General features: G+C 36.2%; 1 protein-coding gene across 6 annotated transcripts in view; it reads left to right on the forward strand.

Annotated features, from left to right (window-relative positions):
- Window positions 1-51: 51 nt before the first annotated feature.
- Window positions 52-24,372, forward strand: part of UBR3 (ubiquitin protein ligase E3 component n-recognin 3) — a 105,254-nt gene continuing 80,933 nt past the window's right edge. For 4 of the 6 annotated variants that reach the window (XM_018072488.3, XM_018072490.3, XM_018072491.3 and 1 more), the window contains exons 1-7: window positions 52-194; window positions 12,852-12,991; window positions 13,370-13,528; window positions 15,205-15,348; window positions 15,954-16,003; window positions 18,596-18,662; window positions 22,400-22,530. In XM_018072488.3, coding sequence (XP_017927977.1) covers window positions 106-194; window positions 12,852-12,991; window positions 13,370-13,528; window positions 15,205-15,348; window positions 15,954-16,003; window positions 18,596-18,662; window positions 22,400-22,530 — 780 coding nt within the window. In that variant the 5' untranslated portion in view covers window positions 52-105. Of the gene's footprint in view, window positions 195-12,851; window positions 12,992-13,369; window positions 13,529-15,204; window positions 15,349-15,953; window positions 16,004-18,595; window positions 18,663-19,979; window positions 20,073-22,399; window positions 22,531-24,372 lie in introns of those variants that run through there. The other 2 variants (XM_018072493.3, XM_018072494.3) reach the window with 2 other exon arrangements.

Below are 24,372 nucleotides of genomic sequence, written 5' to 3' on the forward strand. Positions count from 1 at the left end.
AGGTGGCCTTGTTGATGTGTGTGCGCCTTTTTTAGGACGCTCACGCGAATCTCGTTGTCCTTGCACCGAGTGTCTGCTTCCAGGAAAGTTGATAAGGCGGAGTGCATGGGAGGCAGTACCTGTCAGCTTCCAGCTAGCAGCCTTGGCCTAGCACGGCCAGCCGTGGAGTGTGTCAAAATACTTTGGGACATCATGTGAGCAGATAAGCCAAAGTGAACAGATTGAGTAACAGGGAGCCATTTTTGTCTGATTTCCCAGTCTACAGTTCATCTTGCCACCTTAGCTTTAAATCGAGAAATTTGGTAATGCTTGGTTGAGTACAACAAAGGCAGGATTTTGTGGAAGTCAGAGGTCTTTCTATAAGCATGCAGACCTATTGGAGGCAAGACTGAAGTGCCTGGTTAGAAGAAGAGGAATGTGGTACCTCATTAAACCCTCCTTTGTTCGCTTTGTACTCAATGGTAAAAGGAAAGATCAGTCAACCAGTTACTGGGTGAAGGTGATACCTAGCCAGTTAACTTCAAATTTCACAACTGAGTGTCTTTTTGGAGCTCCCTGTGTTCCTGTTCATTCACCAGAGAGCTAAACACTTTACTAAATGACACTTTAGAGTGCTTGACTGAGGCCTCTCTTCTAACTAGCTTTCTAGAATAGTCTCTGTCTTGACTGTTTTAGCTGGAGTGAAATGGCATGCTCTTGAATCCTGAGTTGTAGCACACCTAGCAGAAAACTTTAGGAACATACAGAAATATTAAAACATTTTCCTTGTTTATTTTCTTGTTCAAATTTACAGTGTATAATTCTGTGTCACTCAATCAGCACCTTAAGATTCCTTCTATTTTTGTATTTCTGCTTAGAGATTTCATTAATTCTTCTTTTTTTCTGTTCTTTGAATGTTGTTGTCTTGGCTCCAGTTCTTTGTATCTGTAGTCACCATTCTCCTGCTCTAGGCCTTGAGGTGGCTTCGTTCTTTGTTTTTTCCCCTTTTTTTTCCTCAGACTGTCTGCCGTCATAATTTATTCATTCTTCCTTGTTGATAGAATCTTTTCTTACTGATAGACTTCCTCCAGTAGAAGAATTTTTTCCTTCTTTTGTTTTCATTAATCTTTGGTGGTTTTGAGTGGCTACTGCTGAAATTATTCTTTCTTCGTGGGTTCTTTTTCAACTTCTGATGATTCTGTTTTCCTCAGTATCACTGAAGTAACAGTTCCCCTTGATCTTGAGAAGTAGGAAAAAAATTTAATGTCACTTCTTCCACTGTTCATTGTGGAATAGACTTAGGGCTCCTCTTAGTGGCAGGATTTTAATAGAGCACAGACAAATTGAACTACTTTAGGATGAATATTAAAAATATCTTCTGATACTGCTTTCATCCTGGAGTTTATAGCTTTCAGAGTTGACTTCTCTTATTTTAAACAGTTTTCTTCTTGAAGAAAGATGGTTTAATAAAGAAGAAATAAAAAATGCTTAAATTTGCAGTGTAAACAGATGCAAACCCTGAGGGATTACGGATATTCTCCTTGTTTCTATTTACCCTACTTATTACCTTTGATGGTAGAATTTGAGAGTAAATTGTCTTGTGTGTGAAGTAGCTCTCTTCAGGAGTTTTGATCATTAAAAATAAAGAATTACGTGGTATTTGTTCAGAAACAACAGTTGGCATTGAACAGTAGATTTTCCAGTTCTCATGGACTTATAAGGAGGACAATACAGGACAGCATATGGAGTGTCTGCATTTAACATAAGGTCACTTCTGCTTATGATGATAAGAATTGATGTTATTGCAGTTAAGTGAACTAGAAACTTTGTTTGCTGTGCAAGACAAAGTAAATTAAGCTTAAACCAATGTAAAAACATTGTGTGCAAACACACTCAGAGTTTTACCTATTGACTTGAATTACTTTAATGCAGCATGTTTAGATAAGGTGATTTAACTTTGTGTGTACAAATCAACTGCACAATTACGAAGGTAATGCTTTGCCTGTTCAAGCTGGGAGGCCTTCATGGTAGACTCAGGAAACTGGAGTGTGTCTAGCCCGATATAACCTTGGCCACTACAGCCTAGGCTTCTATTAATAGCAAGGGAATCAAATGTGGAGCCTACTTATGAACTTTATCTACCATCTGTCTGCTCAGATAAAATTTTGTGTAGATACTGTATATGAATATTATAGTAACATATTTTGTTTCTCTTGGTTCTTGTTATCTGGTTTCCATGTTCAGAGTTTATTTATTTGGTGCATCTCAAAAAACACTTCTGAAGAAGTCTTAGTTAACTGCTCTGCTACAAAGGAAATCTCTCCAGTTTAGAATCTGGAGTATCATCTCATTTCCTTTAGGGTGGCTAATGTAAATCGAGAGATGGTTTGGTCTGGAGTAGGAGGATGTGTGTTTTAATCTTGTGCTACTAATTAAATATATAATTTGCTTTTTAGAGATAACTGAGCGTTAGTTTTTTGTTTCTGATAATTTTATAAGAAGAGGCTGGAATATAGCACAATACATGGATGTTGATTTGCTTTAGGTACCTTGTGTAATACTCGTTTGACTTAGAAAAATCAGATTGTCACAGTTTTGAACCTTTTGATTTTCATGCAGATTTCAGTGTTTTTGATGATTAAGTTAATTGCAGTTGATCTGATCTACTAGAATGTAAAGTAGACATTAGAAAATATCCAAGTTTGTAAATGTGACTACTTCTTAAAGTATTAAAAACTCTAGCTGTGGCAAGGTTGAATAGATTTTAAGATCCATTGATTTGTCAGTAGGTGAAAATAGTTCGTAGTTGTCTGCCATATGGTATCTAGCTATTTGCAAATGAAATTTAGCAGCTCCTTCAGAGATAATTAATAATGTTCTGAAGAAGGCAAAATCTTCAGTTCTAAAGCATTCATAGTAGACATATGTTCATAGTTCAAGTGAGTTCATATGTTGGAGAAAGAAAACTTCATGCAGTTGGACAGGGGAAAATTCAGACTGGAGTGGTTTTGGTTGGTAGATGGTCTTGTGTTATAATGAAACGTGACAGTTTATGAAATGAGCTTGAAGAAAGCACTATTCCATGTGGTTATAATAAGAGCATAACTAGTCAATAATCTGTCATTGATGAGTACCATCCTGTTTCTATGGCTGTCTTGTTCTGATTCCCCTTTAAGTCTGGAGACAATAACTTGATATACTAGAGAGCCTCTACACTTGGGCTATTGCATTCCCCCGTGTCCTGTTTCAGAGTATGCCTCGCTGTGTGTTGACTTATTTGTTAAATTAATCATGTGGGAAGCAGATGTTTTAGTGCTGCATTACAGTGCAACAAGAATAATATCTCCATCAAGGGTTGCATATCCTGAAGGCCAAAAAGCCAGGTTAAGAATTTCATTAACCAGGCTTTTGCATTGATGTTTGCTGTGTATTTCATGGTAGCTATGGCAACCAATGGCTCCATTGACACAGAGTGTTGCCTTCTCTTATGACTTATATCAAAGGCACTAAGGCATTCTCAATTTCCACTTGCAACAGTGGGCTGTTTCTTTATCAAGTGAAAAGTCCTATAGTTATAAGAGGTAATTGTTGTAGATGGATGGTGTATGCCCTGTGTTCAAAAGCACCTTCATGTACCCAGCTCTAAACTTTCTGCAGTCCTGTCTCTAATGATCCCTACTTATCTTTCAGTTTAGCTCTGTGTCTTAAGGGTGTGAATCAGTGTGGGTTTCATGGAGATCTGTTGGAGCTACACACTAGATCAGACTTCTCTCTCTCGTATTTTTTTTCTTCATTATGTCTCCCTTGAGGACTGATATATCTGTTGGGTCTACTGCAATCCCTTATGAAAAAGCTGGACAATTCTCTTTACCTCCTCTTGCTGCCAAAAATGAGAAGTATATTCTTAGTTTCTAGCCTGCTTGGTTTTTTTCTTCTTTAATTTATTTAGAATTGGCTCTATTTTTTCAGTGCATTAAAATGTTTGCACCTAGCGAGTATAACTGACTAGTTTTAATTAAATTTAAATTCTGAATTGTAGATACCTAAATTAATGATCCTTTGCCACTCTGTCCCCATATAATTCTTTCCCTTCTTCTGACTTGATTCCTTATCCGTTTTCAGAGATACTTCATGGCCTTGGCCTTGCTGTGCTGACTGGGAGCTATGGGAGATTATATTCTATTTCTTTTACTTTCTGTTGCTAAGTAAGAGTAAAGGACCATTTTCATATTCTAGACTTGTGAAAACTTTAACAAATAGAGTGACGGTAAATGCAAGCTTTTTGTTGAGAAAGCTATTATTACTAGTTACCTTTGGATGCATTCTGTGCATGTTCATCAGGAAAAGCCTCTTTTATCATCTTGAATTGTATCAGTGTGATCCACTTAAGATCAAAGAAGTTAGAGCTGCTTGTGGCTGAGTTCAGGGACATACAGGTAATTTTACTGGCATGAAGTGGATTATGTGGTTATTTTATGGAGTGTCTTGCAACAGTGAATCACCTGTTTAGCATACATATAGCATGCTGCTGCTTCAGCTTGTCCCTTCCAGTGTGACTCTATCAAATTGTGGTGTTTAGCAATAGACAGGAAGGTTTCAGTTCTCCGGGACCCAGGCTAGGTTTGGTATTGCAGCCACCAAGAGGGAAGGGTGCTCTTTTGGAACTTTCTTCAAGAAGTTCCTGAAATAGTTGCTTTATCAACAGGCTGAGACCATACAGGTAGCCAAGGAGTTTAGCCTCTGAGCTTTATGAAACTACATAAAAATATCTGTGTTTGGGATTGTTGAGCTGGTACAAATGGCATTTTTTAGGATCTCTGTCAACTCCATGCAGTTTTTCAGCCTTTGAAGTCTTTTGGGCTACCAAGGAAGGACTGAGAAGTCTGAGGTGTACTGGCTGTTAGCTTGGCATGAGAGTCTGGATAAATCCATGGTCATGTAACTTCTGGTGGATGTGATCTTCAGAACAAAAACTCCCTCAATGATGATCCATATGCAAAGTACAGGAATTTGTACTGGGATTAACACTGAGCACAGCATTTCAAGTTACTAGGCATTTATAGATAATTGATTCCCTCTGTCCTCCTTTATGTCTCCCCCACACATAAAGGTCAATATTTTGTATTGCTGCTGAGGATGCCACAGTAAAATTCAGTAGTTTTTTTAGTTCTTCGTGTTAGATTGTATCCTTGGAAAGCAAAAGAGATTTCAGATCAACATATAGATTAAGTCCATCGTGTTATACAATCAGCTCACAAACCTGCCTGACTTGATTTCTTTTAAGAATGTCTCTTAATTAGGACTACATCAACCTCTAAATTAGTTGCTGTATTCCAGATGGTTAACAGCCAAGTGCTAATTTTGTATTACTGCCTTTAGAGCTGTGGCCTGACTAGATGATGTGTACTTTATACATGCTTCTGGAATAATGTGCAGTTGTTTGAAAGTCATCAATAAGATGCTCAAATGTATCAATACACAGAATTATAAATATTCAGAAGCCTGAAATATTGCTGTGCTAGTTACTGAACAAACTTCAAATAAATGGTGGTTTTACCCAAAGATTTTGCTGATAGGGCCAACCTGATTTGAAAAACGCAGTAGTATGTGAAGGCTGAGCTCACAAGATATGACAACTGTGTATCTTGCCTTGCCTGAAAATGGCTTATTTATTGTGTGACTTGTCTATCGCTTTGTTATTTGCCTTGGTATATATTCAGTTTAAGAAGAGATAGTGTTTTAGAGGTCTCTGAAACAGTGTTGTTTAGATTTGGGCTAACCAGTGTTGATTTTCAGTTCCTTTGCTTTGATCCCACCAACTTCTAAAGCTCCTTTTGTGAACCTATCAGCCAAGTTTGCTATGTGAGGGTGGAGTTATTTGTCTGCTATGTATCTGACCTATATAGAGCTGTCAATGGATTTTTTGGCAATGGAACAAACATGATTTTGGGTGTATGTTTAGGGAACACATTCCTAAAGAACTATTGTCTTTTAGATCTTTCTTAATGACAATGTAGGTTGATTCAGATTTTAGGCCATGCTTCCTTATCACTTGTAGAATATAAGGAATTTTATATTAAAAAAATCCTGGAATGGTATCCGACAACTGCAGATGATTTTAAATAACAGTATTTTCATGCCCTCCTCTGTAGACGGTTCTGGTAGTAAGCTTTGAAAACAATAGGATGACTTTTCTTTACATTGAGTTAATAGCTATTACAGTAACAAGGACTAAATAGTAAACTCAGTTGCCTTCATCAGGATGCAGCTCTTTGTTTCTGCACGGTGCCTGCACTGATAATAGCTCTGGCTTGGAAAACACAGACATTTAACTTTCTAAGAAAACTGCAAATTACTTTTATATGCACCTTGTCTGTTGGAGACCTGACCAAAGTGGTATCTTCAACTGAAGTTGATATCTTTTACTAAAATTCACAGATCTTACTCAAATCCTGAAGAAATGAAGGTTGTTTTTACGTTTGTCTAGCACTGTGCAGTCACTTAGAACTTTATCAGATGAAGTATTTGGGTCAAGATACTACATACCATATGTTTGACCTGTTTAAATTTTCTTGGGAAAATTTTCTTGACCAGAAAGTTTTTTTGTTAACTCTATTTTAAAAACTCAATTTTTGTTCTTTAAATAGAAGATGTACTGTCTACTTTAAGGTAGATAATTGATGGGACTCTGAAAGCAACTGGTCAGGGAGACTGTATGTGAACTTATAATGGTTTGGGAAGATGGAGAGCCAAGCAAACATAACTCTAATGAAGGCTCTGGACAAAATATTCTATTTGCTGTTCTACTTGTCTCTCAGACCTACTTCTGAAGTCAACTGGGAATTCTGCTTTGTGAATGCTATGTAAGACTAAGAATTCTGAAAAATCAGATCCTAAAAATATTTGTTAAGCATCCGGAATTAGAATGTAGATTGTATCTTAATTCTTCTATCTTTACGTCCATGTTTGGGGGTGTGTGTTGGAAGATGATACCTTTAGACTCCACTTCAAAAGAATTTTGAATGTAAATATTCTTCTTGTGTGCTTTTTTAAATGTTAACTTTTATAAAGATTACTTTTTTGAGTTTTAAGAGTGTTCTTGTCAATGCCTTCTTCAATACAGTGAAATACTAAATTTAACGGGTCCTTTAAGTACTGTTTTTTTCTCAACTGAAAAGGCTGCAGTTCCTGTTGAAGACTGTATTTTTACATGCAAATGGATAAATTAAGATAATTTAAAGAATCTTTATATTGCCATTAACAGGATAACTGAGGCCCTTTTAACTTGTAAGGGCTTCACTTTACAGTCATTGTGATGTTTGAAAAACCTGTACCAAAGAGACTGGGTATTATATTTGTAAGTTAACTACCTGTGTGTCTGTTACTGTACAAATATACTTCAAATTGTGTTTAGATTGAGGCTTTTCGATCAGACTAGGTAAATGTAAGCTGTACTTAGATGCAGTTATGGTGCAGTAATTATATTCCAGAGCATTCACCCTTTCTCTGAAGATAATAGTTTTGCAGCAGAAGATTGTGTTCCTCTCTTGAATTGTTCTATTGTCTGTCAGAATGCTCAAAGTTAACAACTTTGTGGGTCCATTCAAACACAGGCTCAACTTCAACTCTCAGAAGTCCATTCCTTCTCATTCTCACTCTGTTTTTCCTTTAAAATGACCTTTTGATTGAAACTGCCAAATCTCCTGTTTCTGATTGATAGTGGGTACCTGTATACTTATGAAACTCACAGTTTTATCTACTATACAAGATATTTATATCTGAGGGCTAACAGAGAATAATAGAAATGCTATTCTGCTGAGCAGCTTTGCCTGCTTTTCCTTTGCACTGGAGTGCTTGCTTTGCTCAGTGTAGCCCTGAGCACCAAGGGAGCTTCTGGTGATTCACTGCCTCTCTTCCTGCTGTTCTGCAAGGATTGGAATACCTTCTAAGAGTCTAATCTGTGATTTCTAGCCTCCTACACTGGTTAACCAGCTTTGTTGTGAAGGATTAAAACCTGGAAAGAGGTCCTTTAAAGGTGTTCTTGTTTGGTTTTTTTCTAGAGATGCCATTAATTCTTCTGCTGTGTTTTGTTGTCCTCCACCACTGACTCTAGTGTCTCTGCTTTGGAGATTTTCTCATTGGAAGGATTAGTCTGACATCTTTTCAGTTGGCTTTGCTTCTTGTCAGAGTCCCTAATAGCAGAAATGCAGCTTTGTCTATGGACTCCTCCATAGCTTGCAGCTTTCATATAGAGTGGAAGAGCTGTCATTCCTTGGGCCTTGAAGTCAGTACCACATTGATTCACTTTTGGAAGCCTGTTTGACTGCTGAAAGGAATTTAACTAATGAAATTTAATTACTAGGGTGTGTGGGGGAAACATGCTAAACTTAATAGGAACAGTAGGTTCATTTCTCTGCATTTCTTCAGTTACCATTGTGTTTGCTGTTATTTGGGACAGTGGATTCACATAAAGCATATAAAAGCCTTTTTTAATCAAGGTAATTTTCTAATCCTGTTTATTCAAGTTTTTCTTTGAATTAATTTCTGAATTAAGATTTGTTTCAATATGTGAACTGCAAAAGCAGAAAAAAAATTTAAAAACTCTACCATTATGTAAAGAATGAAAAAATCAGTTCATAAGAACTCTGAGAGGCAATTGTAGCACTCAATATATTTTGCATCTTACATCTATATTGTAGATTCAGAGTATGTAAGAATAGTATTTGTTCATTAGTTTTACAGTGGGGATAGAATTCATAGTCTTTTTTAAAAGTGTGTGTTAAATTCTTATTTGCAAAATTTCTTTCATTTGAATACTTTGTGAAACATTATGTGATGACTGTCATGTGGTATACAGTATGCAATGGGTATTATATCTTAAGTAAAAGCTCAGTTTGAGTATGACTTATTGTTCCTGAATTGAAGAATCAAGTAGAGCTTTACCTCAAGTAGAGCTCCTGTCCTTAGGTCCCAGATCCTTGTTCCTAAAAGCTTCTGTCAGGACTCAGGTACTCCTAGTGCCGTAACACTCTTTAAGATCTGTGAAAAAGGATGCTTTCTTTTGACAGTCTTATAATCCAGTGTAAAACAAATGACTTTTAAACGTGGGGAGGCAGGGGACAAAATAGCAAGAGAAAAGTGAGGGTAAAAATAGTCCCTCTATGTGTGCATGAACTTATGTCAAGTTTCTGGAATGCAACTGAAACTTGAGACGCTGTGGGATGTAGTGGATGAAGGACTGATCAAATGTTCAAAAGCTGTAAAGGTGTGGTCTGGCTGGTACTGAAGGCATTTATCAGCTGTTGTGATAACTGGGAAGTTTAAAAACTCTCCTTTGAAGCTGAGGAGTTGGCTTCACAGTGAGCTTTGTATCCAGCTGATGCGCTGGTTGGCAAGGATGGCATTTTCCTTCTCTGCCGTGTTTGGGGTTTTGGCTTATTTTGTTCTGTGTTTTGCTCCCTTGACAGGTGAACAAGGAAAGGGGGTGATGGCACATTGACTTGGGCATTTCAGTGTGATTTTCAAGGAGACAGGTCTTTGAGTGTTAGTGGATTTAAACTGGCCCAATGGATTTATTTATATATATTTTAAAGGTAAATAACTTCTGCTGGCTTAGCTTCTGAGCTGGTTTAACATAGGATCAGTCAAGTGCCAGTGCTGGAACAAATAAGAGGGATGATGACAGAATGGTGGCAGGACTGACCTAGTTCGACTAGGTTGTGCAACTGTAGCCTAAAGGGAAGGAGTTATTTTACCTGAAGACACTAATAAAATACATTTTAAAAATTTGCAGTGGAATTATTAAAGATGGAAATAGTAGGAAAGAACATATATGAATCTGGAAAGTCTGACATGAAGGTTATTCAGAAAATATTAATGCTGCTTATGTTAATAATAAATTATATTCTACTTTTTACAAATAAGATTAATGCAGCATAAGAAATTTCAGAATTATATTTGAAGTCATGTGGACAACGTTCTTTGTTAAAGCTCAGTTTTTATTTAATTGTAAGTTACTGTTTATTCTTTCCTTTTGCTAAAATTAGCCTCATCTTTTTGTGAAAAAGTGATTTCTAGGGTAGGACAATGCATAGAAAACCAAACCCAGAATATACTTTTGAATCTGAGAAGAGTATTTAACACAAGAAACATGAGCTACTAAAAGATTAAATAAAAGTGACAGGCTTGTTGGAAGAAGTATTTTACAATGTTGAAATCAAGTCAAAAAGCTTAGATCAAGGTGATCTGTCGTTTACCTAGTCAGTCTTCCTCTCCATTGTTGTTTTTATTTTTGAGCTTCTTCAGAGAAAATGTATTTCTTATCTAGATAATATCCACTTTTCATTACATTTCTACCTGCTCCATGTGGTGGATTTCTGAGGCTTGATGGTACCAGGAGAGATTTGGGAAATGTTCCTTTTTGTTACCTATTAAAGTCCTATTTTGATAGTCTCAAAGCGTTTTGAAATGTACATTTATGTCGATGTACAATTCTTTAACTGATGTTGTGATAAGGGAGTTCTTTTAGAAGTGTAAGGAACTGATTATGGAATAGCTTTGTCCAGTGATCATGTAACCCATTGAGAAGTTTGTCACAGGTCTCTTTTGACCTATATAAGAAGTCTCAACTTGTTTCTTCCTTCACACAGCCTGGCGTTCTGTCTCTTTTTTGGCTAAAACACCTGTTGTCCTTACTCTGAAGACTTTCCAGTCATTATCTGGCAGTTTGGTTAATAACACTCTGTAAAGGCAATAGAGCTTTTATTATTAATAGTACTTTATTACTACAGCCTTTGAACCATAAAAACAGAATATGGTTCTTCCTGTAAAATGATATTTGTATCCCTAATTTAAGGTTTAGGGCCTGTTATCTAGAAATTGTTCCCTGTTTGGACCTGCTGTAGTTTGTGCATGTGACAGTGAAAGAACTTTTCCTTACAGTGAATTGAATTTGGGTTCTTTCTTGATTTTTACAGAATCTGTATTAATATAGCAATAATAGCACACTTTATAATTCACTAGTGCTTTCTTGGGAATCTCAAGAGAGGACATTTCATAACTTTCAGGATATGTAACACTTGAGATAATTCATGGACTGATTCAGAACTGGCATGTTTACATCGACTTCATAGAGAGCAGAGCTGCTTGTTTTCTGTGGAAGGAAGCCTTGTGCTTAGCAGAAGCTGGGGTTCACAATTACTTTATCTGTGTGTTTTGTTACAGTGGCTCCCTTAGCTTGCAGTTGTAACGAGTGAAAACATCTTTTGACAGAAAGATATGTGGGGGGATGGTGGGCAGTAAAAAATTTTAGAACACACTGCATAGTAATTCCTTCCTGTATGTCTTTAACTTGTTATTTACTTTTGATCCCTTCTTATAAGGAGGGTGGTGAAAGGGAAACCAATAACTTGTAAGATACGAAGTACCATATCACAGCATAGATCAAACCATGTTAGCAATTTATAGCAGTTCAGGGTTCTGGATGTTGATGAGACAAAAATGAATGGCCAAAGGGAAAAAGTAAATACTTTTTGTAACTTCTGTGAATGTAATTTGAAAAGTGGAAGACAAAAGTGAACACCATCCATTTGGGCATTAATTAACAGAAAGTTTTCAGTCATCACTGAGCTCTGTCAGGCCCTTTGCCCCCCAGGATATATGAACCACAAATCAACTGGCTAGTACTGTCCTTCTGTACCTTTTCTTAATAAAAGTGTAGTTTCTAATGTGAAAGAGCAAAGGAGAGGCTCTTAATCTTTAGTTTTGGGAATTTGTTAACCATTCTTGTGAATTGCCATCTTAATTGCAGAACTTGTATCCTCATTTTTTTCTGTCTTATTTGCTTGCATCCTAAATTCATATCCTTGCTTTGTTGCTTTCTTCTATTTCGTTCTTCTCTTGAAGGTGATTCTTCAGTGGTCCTCAAAGAAGAAAGGCTTATGTTGTAGGAAGTAGCAGGCTGGAAATTATGGAAAATGTGGCATTGCAAATAAAGTGAAGACATTAATAGTCCTAGGAAACAGTTTTCATATTCAAACAAAACTGTATTCAATTCTGAATTTTTGTGTTGGGAAATTAGTGGTGAAATCTAGTGAATCTTTTCAGTAAAGTTTAGTCTTGGATGATGTATTTTTACACTATTCTTTGTTAGTGTCTTTTTTGACATGGGTAAATAACTCTTTGATGCTGGTAAATGTCTTTTCTAAAAATAGGTTGGGAGCTGAGAAGTATTCAGTCTCTCTTGAGTTAGGCTCATGTTAAGTCAGTGGGAAATCATTCTGTCTGCTCTAATGGGGTTTGGCTCAGTGTCATGTCATTGTGCATTAGCCAAACCTCGGCTACTACCATGGAGGAATTCTCCAGACAGTAAATATTTTCTTTATAAATGAAACAATTTACACAGTTTTTGCAGGGTGTTTCCATCACCCTTTGATAAGCAAATCTTAGTTACCAACCCTGCAAAGTCTTATGCCTTTGGAAGTTGTTTTTATTAATGTCAAAAGACATTAAAAAAAGTCATTATCTGAATTGAAGAATTGGTTCAACCCTTAAGTATTACACAGAAAGGAGAGGAAATTCAATGTTGTTTTAACTGTTCAATGAAGATGCTTCTAACATATATAGGAAAAAACTGGAATGTTACATATGTGAACTTTGAGAAGAGGAGAAAAAACTGGCACCTTTATAATTCACTGGCCTCAGAATCAAAATGGGTTTGAACATAGTAGTTGGAATTTCAGAATACCATTTCCACACCACCTCTAATGTAAAAGCATATAAGCTCTGAAAAATGGAAAAAGTAATGGTGTTCTTAGTATATGTTAACACTGCTGAGCTGTGCTTGGCTAACATTTTTCTCATCTGTTTTATAGGTTTTGTAAAAGACACCGGATTAAATCAAATTCAAATGTTCCATGTGTCCCAAAAGACTTGTTGATGATGTCAGAATTAGTTCTTCCACAGTTCATCTTTAGTCTTATTCAGCACTTAAGAGAGGGATATAATGAGCCTGGTATGTTTTAAATTTGCATGTATCTAGCATATCTTACCATGCTGTTATCTGTTGCTTTGCAGTCTGTGAAGACACAGTACATAAATGGTTTATGTCATTGTATTTTATACTTCTCTTCCTAACAAAATTACTACCTGGTTATGCAATTTGGTTTTATTGTCTTCTGGAGAGCTTAAATATGTGTTAAGGGTTACCTATCATTGTGTTGAGCTCTTCCAGAAAATGAAATCAGGTATAATTTGAAACTTGTGTGAATTCTAGAGCATTATGAACGTATAAATTATTTCCATTTGTGGTGGTCGTAACTGTTCTGCATGTGAAGGTCTTGGCTAAATTACATTGCATCTACACCAAAAGTTCTTGTTATGTGGTTTTCAGCTCTTGATCTGCCATCAGAGAAAGACCTTCATAAAATCCTCCAGGTTTTGGAGCCTCATGTTTCCTTTCTAGAAGACTTGACCAAAATGGGAGGAGCAATGAGATCGGTTCTTACCCAGGTTTTGACTAGCCAACAGTTCTACAAAGATCTTAGCTCTGGTATGTTTGTGTTATTTCTAATAATTAAATTTTCAAACTATGAAGAATTGAGGGTATAAATTTTGTTTATCACTTCAGTTTCTGCATGTTTTTATTTGACTTCTCAAGACACAGAAAAACATATTTTTAAGGATATTTTGTTGGTGATAGGAGGGTGGGCTTCAGGAGAGACTAAGAACATTTGTTATTAAGACCTGTAAGAGCAAACCTCCGATCTCTGTGTCCCAAATAACTGTATAAAGAAATATCCTTACAAAAAAGTTTTTATAAGAAATCCATTCTCTTCAAAGTGAAGTGAACACAGTCTCTTAGTACCTCCAAATTAGGCGTATCAAGGTTATTCACAGTGGAACATGTCTAACTTATTTTGGGGTCTGCTCTCACAGGGGCTTCTGAAGGAGCCCTGAATGGCAAAAGGCCATTGTCTGTTCTGTACTTCTGGGCAAAGCCCTTTCTAGCTTCTTTTTTTTTTTTTTTAAACATCAACCATTTATTCCATTCTGTACCAAATCACAGTGAATCTGAAAATGTTGGGTAGTCACTGCAGACCCCAAACCACCTATTATAAATTAATTCCATGTTATTTTCTTGTGATTTGAAAGTGTCTTTTAAGAGTCCTTTGCGTAGTTATGGAACAAATAATAATTACTCTAGTTTTAAGTTGCCATAACTGGCTTGGGCAGCAGCAAGTTGAAGAACAGGCAATCTCCAAGTCTTTATGTGAAAGTAGAAGTACTTAGTAAAGCTGCCTCAGGTGTAGTTCTTTATTCTTTCCTTCCTCTTATTCTCTCCTGTTGAATAATATTTGAATGAGACTAATTTAATGACTTTTCTTTTCCTATATGTGATGGATTTCCTGATATAGGAAGGTGGAAAGGGAAGGGAAAGTAAGGGATTCTTATCTGGAGTCTTGGAATGGAGAATATGTGTGTCTCAGTAGGTACAGTTTCTGGGTGGGGAAAGCAAAGAAAGGGATTTTAAAGCAAAACCTGCCCTTCTGACTTTGAAAGCAAAAGGTGCACAGCTACAAAGATGCTCTTGTCTTTTCATCTTCTTTTTCCCTTAAACACTTGATAGAATTTGCTTCTTCAAAGTTTGTTTTTTCCTTATATAACAAATGTGTTAGGTTTTTTGGTCCGTTGCTTTGTGGAAAATTTTATCTCCTGAGTATGCAGTGTGACTTTGCTTCATCAAACAGTTGAAATTACAACATCTTTACAAATAGCCTCCATTAATTGCAGCTGTCAAAACTTGAACTTGGAAGAAAAATTTCCAATGTTAGAAATTATACATGCTCTATTACCGTTACCGCATTATTTTGTTGTTTGTTTTTTTTTTTTTTCCATTGGTCCCTCTCCTTTCTGTTGAAAACCAACTGTTTTGAAATATCAAAAGGCATGCTTTTTTGTTCTGTACTGTTAATGGTGGGAGTGCTGGTAAAATACAAATAGAGTACATAATTTAGAAGACAACAGTGTTTTGGAGGGGAAAAACTAGGAGTTACCCACCTTTTGGCTTTCATCAGTTGGAAAAGTTTTTTAGCTTCTATGTTGCATAATTGTACAGCTTATTAAAACATTGTGGACCATTTTTTAGATTGCTCATATAGAATATGAAGTATATGAACCAAGTTATCTGCTGATGTGCTTTAATGCTGTTTTATGTGTATATTCAAGGTGTTGGAGAGAATGCATGTACAAAGAAAAGTCACGAAAAGTACCTCATTGCCTTGAAAGGCTCTGGACTGGCATTTCCCGAGGATAAAATTGCATGTGGTATGCAGGAGCAAGGAGCTGGAACTAGTACATTAGCTGTTCAAGGTTTGTGTAGAGATATATTTTAAGAGAAGACTTGATTATTGATGGTTTTAATATAAAATCTTCTTTAGGTTTATTTTTAAAAACACCAAATCTTAATGAAACTTAAGAAATCATCTGTTATTTGCACTACCAAATTACAGGACTCATTTTATTTCTACCAACAAAGCTAAACATGTTAACTTTTTGTTGCTAATACACTAAGCACCATTTTTCCAGCCATAGCATTAGTGGAATTTGAGTAGGCAAGATGAAATTGCTCATAGTGGAATTTTGTCATTGCAACTAAGTTAAACCACCTATTCTTATAAAGGTGCTGTGGATTTTTTTTTTTTTTGATCACTGAAGGCCGTTTTTTGTTCCAATTTCTGAAAGAACAAGTCTCCATTAACACGGCATGTTGAAGTTCTGCAGTGGAATGTACTTGCAAATCCCTGGTTTTGTATTGCTTGGAAATCTTACTCCAACTTCTCAGTTCACTGCTATGTATCTTTTAAAGAAAGATTAATGTAGTTTTTTATTTCATACTCGCTCATGAAGTACTGTAAAATACTGTCTTTTCAGTATAAGATTTATGAAAAGAATCTCTGAATTTTTTATTTCACAAGGTTTAGCAGGTGCTACAGCAGCATCAGGACAAGGGGATTCTTCAGATGAGGTGAGACTGTTTTTAAAGACTCTAATGAACTGTAACAGAATATTAAATGGAGAGAATGCTTGCAGCCAAATCCCACAAACCTTAACTCTTCTATCTGCCATATATATTATCCCCATTTTAATAATTAGGAAAAATGGAGATATAAAGGAATAGATCTCATGCCTTTGATTTACAAAGGACCAATCCTTAGTTTTGCTAACACTGTTTCAGTTTAATTTATGTATGTAATGTAGAAGAAACCTGTGTAGATATTTGAAAAGTCACTATCAAGTAAATTGGGCTTGATTAAAGCAAACTTAGAACATGTAATGCTGTGAATGGTGTTAGCAGTTTTTGGCACTTGAGAATCCAGCTGAACTGGAGATAGCAGCAGTGAAAATTTCGCTGTACATTAATTCCCAAGTGTAGATTTGACCTTATTTAACAAACACATGGAATGGGAGTAAAAAGGAGAAAATCTCATTTTAGGTTGAGCTGTAGTAAATAAGTGTAATTTAATGAAGAAAGTAAGCCTTAGCAGCCATTTTGGTCGGGTAACATAACAAACTTTAAATAATGTTAAGAGATATCTAATATAAGAACATTTATTCCTCAGTGTGGATGCATGTGCATTCATGCATTTTATTTGATTCCTTGGAAAATAACATCTTAAATAGGAGGACAGGTTTAGACAGGGCCTTTTTTCTCCTTTTGCACAAAGGAAAACATGAGAAATAACAGCTGTCCTTCAGATTAATTTTTATCTTAGAACTGTCTACTACTGTAGAAGTGAAACTAAATACTGAGCTATGCAAAACTTTTCAAGGTGTTTAGTTCCCTGCAGAAGTGCTGCTCTAATTTGTAGTCCATGTAAATTTTCTAATCTAGCGTTCCATCTGGGAAACAATGCTGCCATAAGGCCTTGGTAAGAACATTAGTTACCTTTTGAGATTCCTCTTAAATACCAGAGGAAGAAAATCCAGTTAAAAGTGTACTCTTGCCACGTTTCTTAATTATAACGTGGTTTTATTCTGCTCTAAGTACAATAAGGCATTAAAAAACCCTGTAAATACCTTTATAGCTGACATGGGAGTAACAGAGGAGAGGAAGAGAAGTCATAAAGCAAGACCACTTTTTCCTCATTTCTCTAGTAACATCATTTTTCTAATAAGCATTTCAGCCTTACACCTGCACAGTCTGTTTTGACTTTTGGATGAAAGGACTGGACTTTCTTTTCAGCAATTCATATTTGTCAAGCAGAACGCAATTAAGATTATAAAATAAAAAATTAACTTTTTTCACTGATGCTTTTTTCAGGGTGGGAAAAAAAAATCTACAGCTTAAATTGCAGAGTCCTGCAGTGCATAGTAACATCCTAGCAAGTCTGATTTTTTTTTTCTTGAGAGTACTTGGCTCCTCTGATGGGGGAGTGGGCAGTGGCAGCATCCAGAGAACTGACTGACTCATTCCCAATTGAAGTACTAAAGTAGCCTGTGTTCACAAGGACCACAGTCTTGTGGTCTAAGTGTTCAAATGTGTGTCCATCTTAAAATGAATTTTAAGATGGAGATAATGAAAGGATAGGAAAATTCAGACCTTTTATTCACCCCATACTTTTGGTCAGTCCTTAGACATAAAATATGAATAATCTTTCTCCCCAAGAAAGGATAGTAACTTCTTCAGGTTTGGGTTCTCTGTCATTTAGGTGAAGTTTGGAAATAAAACATGTCATTTGCCATATCCTTGGAGAAGGATATTGATTACTTACTTTTAACTGTAGGTATCTGTATTAATTATGTCTCATTAGCTCTTTACTTTAAAAAGGAACTTTACTTTCACAGTTTCATTAGGACTACCATTGTTAGTAAAGATCCATGCAGCATTTAATGTAGTTCTGTAATGTTACATGCTTTTTTAACACCTAGTGTTAGATTATGTGAAGTGATGGTGGAGATATTTTTAACTTGCATTACATTTTTGAACTTTTGCTATTTTGTTTGTGGAGTGCCTTGGAAGCTTCAGACGACAAGTGCTTGTGTAAAGTGTTTCCATTATTCTGTAGGGAGAAAGCAATTAGAATTGACCTCCTTAAGGTGTCAAAAGTACTTTATTCTTGCATCAAAAATTTACATTGATTAGAAAATGTCTAGTTAATTGTGTTGTCAACTTAGATATACAATATGTTGGCTGATTTATTTTTTTTTTTAGGAAATAAAAAACCACAAACGCTACAGGTGGACAAGGGAAAACCTTGGATGTGCAACAGTTAGAAATTTTGTAGTGTTAAACATTTTTGTAGCAATCAGTTTCAGAAATCAAAGCAAGTAACCTTACAAAATTAATGAAAGACATGAATATGTCTGACCTTGCAGATGATAATGTTGCCTGTAGGGGGGGAGAAAGGCAAATAAAAATTTAATTTTTTTTCCAAATAGTTGCACACAGTCCATGGCTCCTGTAAACAGTAAAAGTATTTTTCTAGTAAGATAGTGTATTCAGGGCTTCTTTGTTTTAGCTTGGTAGTTAAACCAGAATGTTGAGAGCATACCATCTCTTGGCAATAAGATTCTAAGTATAAGATTATGAATTTTTTAAACTCTTCCCCTACCCCAGGAGGACCAGGATGGTAGCCAAGGTGTGGGAAAGCGCAAGAGGGTGAAACTAAGCAGCACCACCAAAGGTATTTATAAAGTACTCATCTCAGTTTATCATATTTTCTTTATGTCTGTCTTAAAAATTATCTAGGGATACTCATTCACTTCCCATGCACTATAGTGCTGCACGTGACAAGTATTAAACATAGCGAAGTCCAAAAAAGAATAGCAAGTGAAAATGTGGTAATTGGCAATTTTGGTTTCCTTTGTGTGAGTACCACTGTCTGGGACTCTGACATTTTGTCACCTCTGTGTTGTAAGGTGACCTCCAAAAATTTGTCCAGTTTTCACTGTGTGACTGTCAAGGCTGCAATACAGCTTTACAAGGAAGTGTTTGATGTATTTGTTCTTACCATTTTTTTTGATTGTGCCATTGTACAGTATGTTTGTGTTCTCAGCCAGGCAAGAATGCTCGTCTCTGGTTCTGGTTGGTCTTTCTGTATTGTTCTAGTAATGTTATAGATAAGATACTTGAACAGAGTCTCCCTTTGAACAACTTCATTATTTTGAAATTAGTCCTCTCTGCAATTTCTAGTCCAACATGAGTCGCACTCACATGGAGGTCAGTGCAAGTTTTAATTCAAGAATGACTATAGGCTAGAGACAAGGTAGTCCTGTCCTGTTCTTGATGTGTTTTTATGCTAAAAAGTGTTTAAATAATAATATTGAAATACTATTATTAGGTAAAGAAGGCTTTTTTTGTTTGTTTTTTAATATGAGTATGAGGAGATGGACGTATGAAGCACAAAGAATTGCAAGTCTTGAGAAAAGAACATTTGAGTGAAAAAACTAGTGAAAGTTGGAATAAAATTTCTGGAAGATCTCTGGAGTAAATGTTTGGAGCTAGAGCTTGAAATACAAAGGTTCATGAATTAATAGAATGGTATGAAGATGTGAGGAGTATGGGAAAGTAAGATTGGTTGTTTCTAGTGTTTTCAGGTTGAAGGAAAAAGGGATTAGGAAGCTGGAAAAGCAGAGAACTAAATGTTTTGGCAATGATGTTGTTAAGAGATCATCTTAAAAATGGTATGTGACAGACTGTGGTAGAGAATAATGATGTGGAAGAGATGGTAGTTTTGGAGAAATGCAGGAAATGTAGAGACATCCAAGGAAAGTTCTCTCTCAAATTTTAGAGGCTGTTAGCTTGTCTGAAAGATGAGTCAGTCAGGTAACACGAGAAAAAAGATTGTTGTTCTGGTGCATAATAAATAGTTATGGGAAATAGGCAGGGAGGAAGTTCAGGTTTAGAAGCTGCCTGATCAGGATGCCAGTATCAGCAGTGGCATTTCAGGAAAAGTGATACTTGAATTCAACATTTCATTTCCCCCCAGGATTGTAGTCTTCCCCCTCTGAGGCATCCCAACATGGACTGTGCTCTTGATGTTGATAGCTCCTAATATCTGCCCCAGAGGAGGGAGTCTGCCAATGGGGGAAGGGTAAGTATCTGTTTTTATTAAATATCAAATAGTTTTCTGAAGTTTTCAGTATTCATATTTTATGTCCAATAGGGTATAAAATAAGAGTATGAAAAGAAAATTTTAGAAAACTGAGTATTGAATAAAAACAGATTTACCTTTTCCATATAAGCAGACTCCCTGTCCCGTCCTAGGTCTTCAGTGGTGTATTGTCTCCATAGAGGGTTATTTATATACTGGAGATATCTTGAAGTGCTAAGTCTCATATTCCAGAGAGGTATTTACAACACTCTGCGAGGTCTTTTGTGGTACCAGGAAAGAATGAAAGGTTTCTTTGAAGAAAATACAGATTTTATGTTGAGATTCACTGATACAGATATGGGGCTGAGTATTGAGAGAATTTTTATTTTACTCTCTTTTAAAACCTGCATCCTGCATCCATCTGAACTACCAGACATTTAAGACAATTTTAAACCCACAGGCACTATTTTTTTTATTATTTGTTTAAAGAAATTTAAAATCATGTGGTACTTTTCACAGGAGTGGGAACATTAGTCCCAGTGTTCTTGACAAATTTTCCAAGCTGGGTAAGAGCATTCTGCCTACTTAAATTCTACAGCAGGTGTAAGTGGATAGTATTCTTCTGTCCTTGCCTGAAACTGCTACATAAAGTATGTGATATGCACTGTTCAACGTTTCAGAGAAAGCTGCACATGAGTAACAGATGAGGTGTTGTGTCACTTGTCTCCATGCCTGGTGTTCTCACTCAGGAGCATTTGGCATGTACCTAAACTTGTGCTCTCTGTTCTGTGGACACAGGACATCAGTCTGCATGGCTACAAACTGTCCTGGGCAGTCAGATCACATACACTATTTCTTAACAAGAGAGAGGAGCAGAATGTAAATGATCATCACGTGTTTGTTGCAGTAGGTGATGTGTAACGCTTTACAAAATATTTTAATATTAAAATACCTTTCATGACTCTGTGAAGGTAATGTTTTTATATCAATGCTTGTAGAATATATTAAATAAAACATATTCTTGCCCTTTTGTGGCTTGCTGGAGTCTTGAGGAGAACACTAACATTGAAATTTGGGCTAATTGGTCACTTGACTGAGGAACTCTGACCTTTGATAATGATGGAAAATTGAGGTAATTCCTGCTTAGGAAAAGCACAAATGCCTATCCTGCTTAGAACAGGCATAAAGCTATCCAGTGCAGTCTCTAAAGCTGTCATACTTCAGTGAAGATACGAGTCTTTAAGGCCAGATGATGTTTAGTTCAAGTGTTTTTGGATGTGTGCTGGTGGAGGCACTTCATACGCTCCCATTGGAATATGGGATTTTCTGTGTGGGGTTATGTATCTTCAGGTGTAGTTGATTTCTAGATATAAAGGAGTGTTATTATTATTTTCTTTTTAGTCCTCATATGTTACTGGAGGGAACAATACCTGTTGTGGTTTTAAATAATAAATAATCAACCTCTTGAAAAAATCGGTCTTTATATTTTAGTATTTTTAAAAACTGATTTAATATGATTTATGCCCTGTCAAACAGTGATTTCACAAACAGTTTATTCTAGCAAAGGTCAGTTTGCAGCTTTGCAATCAGGAAACTGATCTGCTTGAAAACACAGCTGACAGAATGGAAAGAGCCCTGACTTGATTCCTATGTAGGTCCCCCACAGGGATCTACTGTCAGCATGAGTAAGGGGGCAGAGTGAATGCCCAGGAGTTGAATGGGGAGAGATGAGAAAGGGTTAGTACCTGATTATTTAATTATGGTAATTTTTGTATAAAGAAACCCAACCAACAACTTTGTGGTTGACCAGTAAGCACATATATTGCTTTGGAAAATGAGAACAATGGATACATTATTGCTTCTATTTAGCTTGTTTAGAGCTTTGTAAAGTTTTCTTAGGTAATAGAACTCATCACTTAGTCATAAATGTATTTTGTTGTTTTGCTATTTTATCCTGAGTTAGGCAGTAGTCTACATTGTTTCCCTCAATTAAGTGGCCCTGTTAATATTGTGCAGTTTGCTGTGATGCATTATAATCAGTGCAGCTATTACAGTAAGGTGATATGATTCAATACAATCAATGAAGATTGGATTCTGTGGTAGAATTGTAGTGAAAACTTTCATTGGCTTCTCTGGGAGGTCCTTTTTATCTGACATTGTGGTGTCAGAACTGTTGGTCATGTTCATATTCCCAGTGTTTAAAAGAAAATAAAATTTACAGAATGCACTAAGATGCTCTTAAATTTTTTTCCTGAATTTTTATGTGTGAAACTGCACTATCATTGTTTTAATACATTATACATACCCTGCTCCAACTTTTTATGCAGATCAGTCTATCATGGATGTTTTGAAGCATAAATGTTTTCTAGAAGAATTATTATTTTGGACAATAAAATATGAGTTTCCACAGAAGATGGTGACTTTCTTACTCAACATGCTACCAGATCAAGATTATAAGGTACTTGCCTTACTTCATTCAAACCTAAATATGTTTTCTTATTCACATACTCAGTGTGCATTATGCCTTGCATGAGACCATGTATGTTTATATTTGAATAATAAGCAGTAGAATAATGCAGATCTTTTACCTTGTTTTGAGAATTTTGTTAGAAGGTCTGAAGTGCTTAGTATTTGAAGAGTGATGTGGACAAAATAAGATGGATAATTTTGGAGCAGCAGAATTAATTTTGATCTCATGCTTTGTTATTTTTCTTTTTGGCTGTTAATTGCATATTTGCACGTGTTGGATTTTGTTTTGTTTTATTTTACTTTGCAAAATGGAGTTTAATCACTTAAAATATGTGGATCACCAGTGTGTGATTCTGTGGTGTGGTATGGCTGGTGAATAATTACAGTGACTTCATTCCTGTTTCAAGTGTTGTAGTAGGCAGTGGTTTCTCCATGCAGGCCATTACAGTGTGAGTGTTCTTGCTGCAGCTATACCCTAGGTGACTTTGGCAGCCTTCCAGGTGCTTCCTTACAGAGTTTTGCAGTTGTCCATACCAAGTATCTCCTGGCCTGGAGTTGTGGAGACTGGATGTCATCTTCCTGTTTTAAATCTTGGTGTGCAGCCAGGTTTGGTTGTTTGCTCCACATGTTCCCAAGACCTAGAGTATACATAGCAATAAGGCTTAACATTTTGCTCTGATCATGTCATACTCTTGAGCCATGCAAATATTTTGGACCTTCTCAATCCCTGCTGGGAGACAAAGAACAAGAAATCCTGAAGTCTGGGCATGCAGATTTCTTCAAAAATGTGTGTTTATAGTGGAACAGCCCTGTATTTGTATCCCCTTAAAACCTTGCTGTATCAAAACAAAGGATATGAAGATAACTTGCAAGGAAGAAAAGGATATGGGCTTTCAGCAATACTGTGTCCATGTCAAGACACCGTTTTAATTTGGGATACCAGCCTAGATTCGTCTTTGTCTTGGATTCAGCTAATATGTGAGGAGAGATTAGGACTTCTTAACTGATGAACCCTTACCATGAAGCTTGCATTCTTCTTGATAATTTGGGGACCCACATGGACATCCAGTTCTCTTGATCCATTGCCAGCGAAATTCCTGCCCGTAAAAACAACCAGCTGCTAGCACATGGAAGAATCTGGTAAGTGTTGGCTGTGTTTCCCTTTTTACTATACCATGTAATAACAACAGCTTTTAATGGTCATGGGATCTTTCTTCCTTTGACAAAAACCACAGTCTTCAGTGACTTTTTTTTGTTGTATTCATCATCTGTCTTCACTCAGAATGGAGACCATGATATATTTAGTCTCTACTGACTACCACCTTTATCTGGAAGTAGTCCATCTTCTACCCACCAATACTGCATGCTGAGATTGAAAGATTTTAAACATTTTTTTGTGTTAGAGGGGTTTTTTGTTACCAGTTTTGTATTGTATTTCATTAAACAGCTAATTCCTATGTAAAAACTTTATTAGAAGCGCAAATCCCAAGTATTTGAAGTCTTTTAGGATCTGTGTTTGTTTTAATTGCTGTGATTGTCTCAAATGCATTTTTAAGTAGTAAGGGAACTTGGAGCAGGAAATGTATCACACAGCAATACTAGGAAGGCAGTAACACTGTTTTTTCCCAAGATAACCTGTGCTTTGTTGCAAAACTATGTCAATGCTGCATGAATTTTAAACATGTCTATGAGGACTGGGGCTAATTTACAAGTAGTGGCTCTCCCTTTTACATGTACATAGAGAGAACATAGCATTTTGGGATGAATTAGAAGAATGTTTTATGTTATAGACTCCCATTTAGCTTTTTGGAAAAAAAAGTCTTGTGGGCTG

The sequence above is a fragment of the Manacus vitellinus genome, unplaced genomic scaffold (genome assembly GCF_001715985.3).
Source record: "Manacus vitellinus isolate BGI_N305 unplaced genomic scaffold, ASM171598v3 scaffold_22_pilon, whole genome shotgun sequence".
Classification (NCBI taxonomy): Eukaryota; Metazoa; Chordata; class Aves; order Passeriformes; family Pipridae; genus Manacus; species Manacus vitellinus.